This window comes from Cajanus cajan, chromosome 4, assembly GCF_000230855.2.
Source record: "Cajanus cajan strain Asha chromosome 4, NIPB_CcT2T_4, whole genome shotgun sequence".
NCBI lineage: Eukaryota > Viridiplantae > Streptophyta > Magnoliopsida > Fabales > Fabaceae > Cajanus > Cajanus cajan.
The window spans coordinates 68833449-68838547 of record NC_138520.1 but is presented as its reverse complement, the minus strand read 5'-3'; the positions used below and the strand labels follow the sequence as shown (position 1 = coordinate 68838547).

Here is a 5099-nt window from a genome sequence, read left to right as displayed (position 1 = left end):
CTATATTATTACATTTTTATTTAAGACTTATACTTTTTCTTAACAATTTTTTTATTCAAGTAAATTACAATTTTACAATTACAATTTCTGTCGTGTATCAAAATTCTTTTATGTCATAATAGAATTAGAGTGTGTCTGGATACACGTTTGAAAACCACGTTAATGGAGAGGTAAAAAATTTTGGCTTCTTATTTTCACGTTTTTGATCTCGGATGGACGTGATTAAATGTGTGAAAACGTATTTCCAAACACACTATTATTTTTGATCCAATAAAGTAGAAAATACATGGGGAAAAAGTGTTGCTTATAAAAAAGATCGAAAGCATTGTTTTATTGGAATCTTCTTGCAGCAAAACAAAATTTTTCACTTTTTTTTTTTTAAATGAGAAAGCCTTCTTATCAGCATTTATTTTACACACCTGATATTTTTGTTGGTACACACTGAAAAGGGGTATTAATGTACTTTAATATTTATATTACAACGTTTTTATTTTAACAAGAAGAACTTGAAACAAAATCATTTATATGTGAATAGGGACACTTTTATTCTGTTTCCCATTTCCCTTTCTTGCTCTTTTCCTCACACTCACAGTCACAGCACATTGCCTTTCTGTCTTTTATTATCATTATCATTATTTTTTCCTGGTTGCTTTGCTGGTGAGTACAAGTGTAGTGTGAATCTAGAACTCCATAAGTAGAAACTCATCTCAAACCACTCTCTCTTTTTTTATCTCACTCACAACTCAAAAAGTCACTAGCAACAGTTGGCATTATACACCAACACAGCACACTACAGCCTATTCTATAACTCATTTGCTACAGAAGCAGCTTGAGGCATTCACTCACATTCACTGTAGAAATCATAAAGAAAAGAAGGAAAAAAAAAATGAGTCTCGTTGTCCTGCGTAGCCATCCACCACCATCAATCATTAACTAGGACTTCACTTCCCATGTCTCCCTCAGTCATTTTCCTCTAGATTTATCAAATGGGGGGCACTCTCATAACCATGCCTCAACCAAGGATAATTTTCTTGAAGATTATTGTTGCCATCCTCAACAGCCCTTCTTCCCTTGTTGCCTCAACTTTGGTGTCGCTTTGAAGTGCAAGGTCTTCGTGTTTTCAGTTCCATCACATAGCTAAAAGAAAACACCTTTTTTTGGTCCAGGTAATAATACCCTTTTTTTCGCCTTGTTTTTGCTGAGTTGTGAGTACCACTGCCAAATCCAAAGGGGCCCTGGATCTTGTCTCTTGGAATCTCAATTTGATGAACAGCATTGATTTCAGCTTCAGGTTTTATTATTCTCCTAAAAATTCTACTTAAAGTTTGCCCAATTATTGCCTTAATTGCTGCAACTTGTGAAAGATTTGGTTGAGTTTGAGAGAGAGAGAGAGAGAGGAATGAAATGCTCAGAATCAGCAGAAGATTGCCAAGTATTGAGTGAATCTTTGCCTCTTTGGCTTTGTTGCCTTTTGCAAGGATTCTTGAGAGAAAAGAGTTTCATTGTAACGGTTGAAACGTTCAAAGCTGCTTTTATACTACTGCCCCGGGAGAATATTTTTCTTTATTACAGCAAAACGTGGCTGCAAGTTTCGATTTTTAAGACCCCTTGAAGAGATTTGTTGCTTATTTTTCCGTATCAACTATTCGTTAGTGATATATTACCCTGGATAACCACATTGAGCTGAATTTCCAAAATTCCCTAAATTTAGCATCCATGAAGCTTCTTCCAAGTCTAATAATGATGCTTGTTCTTGTTCTATACTTTGAATCACTTCCTAGTGTTAGGGCTCAGTCTAGTACTATTTATCCAGGGTCTTCTTCAACAAGGGAAGAAGCAAAGGCTTTGGATGCACTTCTCCAACAATATGCTTACAGGGCTTTGGTGAATCCAAAAACAGGTACCATTTACAACGCAACTCATCTTCCTTCCAATTTGACTGGGATAGAGGTTGCAGCATTGAGATTAAGGAGTGGAAGTTTAAGGAGAAAAGGGTTTCACGCATACAATGAGTTTGAAATTCCCAAGGGACTCATTGCGAGTCCATATGTGGAAAGGCTTGTTTTGGTGTACCAAAATCTGGGTAATTGGTCCACCAGGTACTACTCTTTGCCCAACTATACTTATTTGGCTCCAGTTTTGGGACTACTGGCTTATGATGGTTCAAATTTGTCAGCTACAAATTTATCAGAACTAGAGATAGATGCATCTCAGGGCCCTATATTGGTCAAGTTCAGGGAAGTAAAATCAGCCCCTCATGGTGCTGTTGCAAAGTGTGTTTGGTTTGGTTTGCAGGGTTCTTCCAATTTCAGCAATGTAACAGGAGGCAACACATGTTCTAGTTCCCAACAAGGCCATTTCTCTATAGTTGTTCCATCCAGTGCTACTCCAGCACCTTCTCCTGCTCCAAATGAGGGGCCAGCACCAAGTGCTCAGGGAGAAGGGGAGAAGGATAATAAAAAGGTGTGGATTATTGTAGGATCTGTTGTGGGAGGACTAGCATTGCTTGTGTTGTTGTCACTTCTGGTTTTGTGGATGAACAAGTACAAAAAGAAGAAGAAAATGCAACAGATGGAAAGGGCTGCAGAGGTGGGAGAAGCTCTTCAAATGGCTTCAATTGGGGATACAAAAGCACCTGCTGCAACAGTAACAAGAACACAACCAACCCTAGAACATGAATATGCACCATGACACTATATTTTTGCTTTGCACAATCTTCAGTTGCTCTTCCACTCATTCAAGTTAATTTACTGTGTTCACAAATTCTTCTAATCACACTTTTTTCCTGCCCCCGTTTGTTTGCTTAACATAGGATTTTTGTGTAAATCTGTTATCTCTTTTGTGATTCATTGTTGTGTGAATTAGTAGTAGCCAAAAGTGATTATTATGTGATAAATTCAGTTGTTCCATTGACAAAGAATAAAACTGTAGAACCTACTTGTTGGGTTATTTATCTTGCATTTACTATGCTTTTCACGTGGTAGAAAGTTGATAATTTGGTATAAATATTGTGGGCACGCAATGCTTATTCACTCAGCCACCAGTTTCCATCATTCCTGTTCATCCATTTAAGTGAGGAAGAGACCTCAAGGCCTCGATGCCATCACCTTGTTCCCGAGAAGCACACTTGGAGATTCTATGTGTACTCTTTGCTTGGCCTCTCTTGTCACTGTTTTTGTTAATAATGGTCTTACCAACAAATGGATTTAGGTAAGATGCAGTTTTTATGTTAATTATATAGTGTTTCCTTTCATGCACTATCAGGGCTATGAGAACACGTTTTACACTATCAACTAATTAGAAATCACTGTAGATATAACTTTTAAAAGAATTTAATGGTAATGTATTGATAATGTAAAATAGTGTTACATATTATGAGCCAAACAAATATCACTGGTGGTACTTATTTATTCTAAAAGTCAATAAACTCCCATAAAAAATGGTTTGTGATTGGATGATAGTATTAGAAACCATTGTAGATATAACTTTTAAAATAATTTATTGGTAATGTATTTGATAATGTAAAATAGTTTTACACATTATCGGCCAAACAAATATCATTGGTGGTACTTATTTATTATAAAAGTCAACAAATTTTCATAAATGATGGTTTGTGATTAGATGATAGTATAATTTATTCCCTCTTTTTACAATTGTTATTCTAAAAGTCAACCACATTACTATATATACATAATTTATTCCCTCTTGTATATGCAATATCAAGCAAAAATGTAATGGAAAAGCTTAGAAATTGACCATGAAGAAGCTAATGGCTTAGAATAATTAGAGTAGAAAATATAGTATTTAAGTAGCATCTGGTGATCATTGCATATTAAATTCGGTGTCTTGCATTTTGTTTCCAAAGGGACAAGTGGGCAAAGGAAAGTTACTAAAGAGAGGAAATAAATAAATACCAAAACCTGCTTTTGAGTGCTGGCATTTCAGTGGTCATCTACCCCTGAAAAGGACAATGTAATGCAAGCAAGCAAGTCAGGACAAGAAGTAAATCTGTATAGTTTTTGACAGCAGTGACTTCTTCCTCTTCCAATATTAAAAGTTTTTCTGAAACCATAAAACTTTTCAGCTTGACATTTTATTGTGCAGAGTCCAAAGACTGAAGACAGCACATGGCAAGCAGAACAATTCTTGTGCAATGACTTTCAGATTAGCATGTTTGAATTTCTGTTGTGAAAGTCTATGAACAAAAGACTTGTACTTTATAGTTTTTACTCGAACCATGGTTTTTTAAGTTCTTAATGGGAATCTAAATACAATAGAAGCAGCCCAAACACCCAAAAAGTTAATCACATTTAAATAATAGTGTTTTTTTTTCTCTTTATCAGTTGAAGTGCTACAATCTATATCTCTTCCTTGCCACTTGAGTAACACTGAGAAATATATTATGTAACAACTACTTGATTTGTTTCTATACATACCGTGAAGGGACCATAGTCATCAAAAAGCATAAGAATTTTGGACTTTAATTATAAAAGAAGTAACTTGGCGCCTTTTATTATATGTCAACTACTCAGTCTCTATAATAAACAACCAAACCAAACAAAGAAGAGAAATGGTTCTAGGTCGTATGAGATAAGATGACTTATGAAGGAAGGTATTATATTCACAGCTCAGCGCCACCAACACCTAACTATTAGTTTCAGTCATTGAAAATTCAATAATTTCTGTCTTATAATAGGAATATGTATATTTTTTATTCTAAAATTATTGTTTCACTCCATTCTTTGATGCTTGAATTTTGAGGCCACAACTCCACAAGGAGGGCACATAATGGAACAGCACATAAGAGCAATATGAATGAAACACTTGAACAATATTAAAACCTTTTTTTTAGAAAGGCTTAAATAGCTTTTTAATCATCATCATTATTATTATTTGTTTTAGTTTTACAATTTTATTTATCAGTTTGAATCCTTGAAAAATAGGATTTTTTTTTCCTCATTATTGAATTCTAGTTCCTATAACATATCGCCCATGTTGAATTTGTTCCCTTAATATACAATTTTAGGAATTAAAATTAATATAGTCAACGTATTGGAAGGATTAATTCAACATGGTCATGAATCAAAGTGGCTAAGTCA

The 5099-nt window shown here is 34.7% G+C and overlaps 1 protein-coding gene across 1 annotated transcript; it reads left to right on the top strand.

The window, feature by feature from the left end:
• Positions 1 to 563: 563 nt before the first annotated feature.
• Positions 564 to 2949, top strand: LOC109788960 (uncharacterized). Its single transcript, XM_020347824.3, has one exon. The coding sequence runs from the start codon at positions 1717 to 1719 to the stop codon at positions 2689 to 2691; it is 975 nt and encodes a 324-aa protein (XP_020203413.1). The 5' UTR covers positions 564 to 1716; the 3' UTR covers positions 2692 to 2949.
• Positions 2950 to 5099: the final 2150 nt, after the last annotated feature.

What these genes read in the sequence shown, in the direction of transcription:
- LOC109788960 (XM_020347824.3), top strand. Translation starts at nt 1,717, where the DNA reads ATGAAGCTTCTTCCAAGTCTAATAATGATGCTTGTTCTTGTTCTATAC.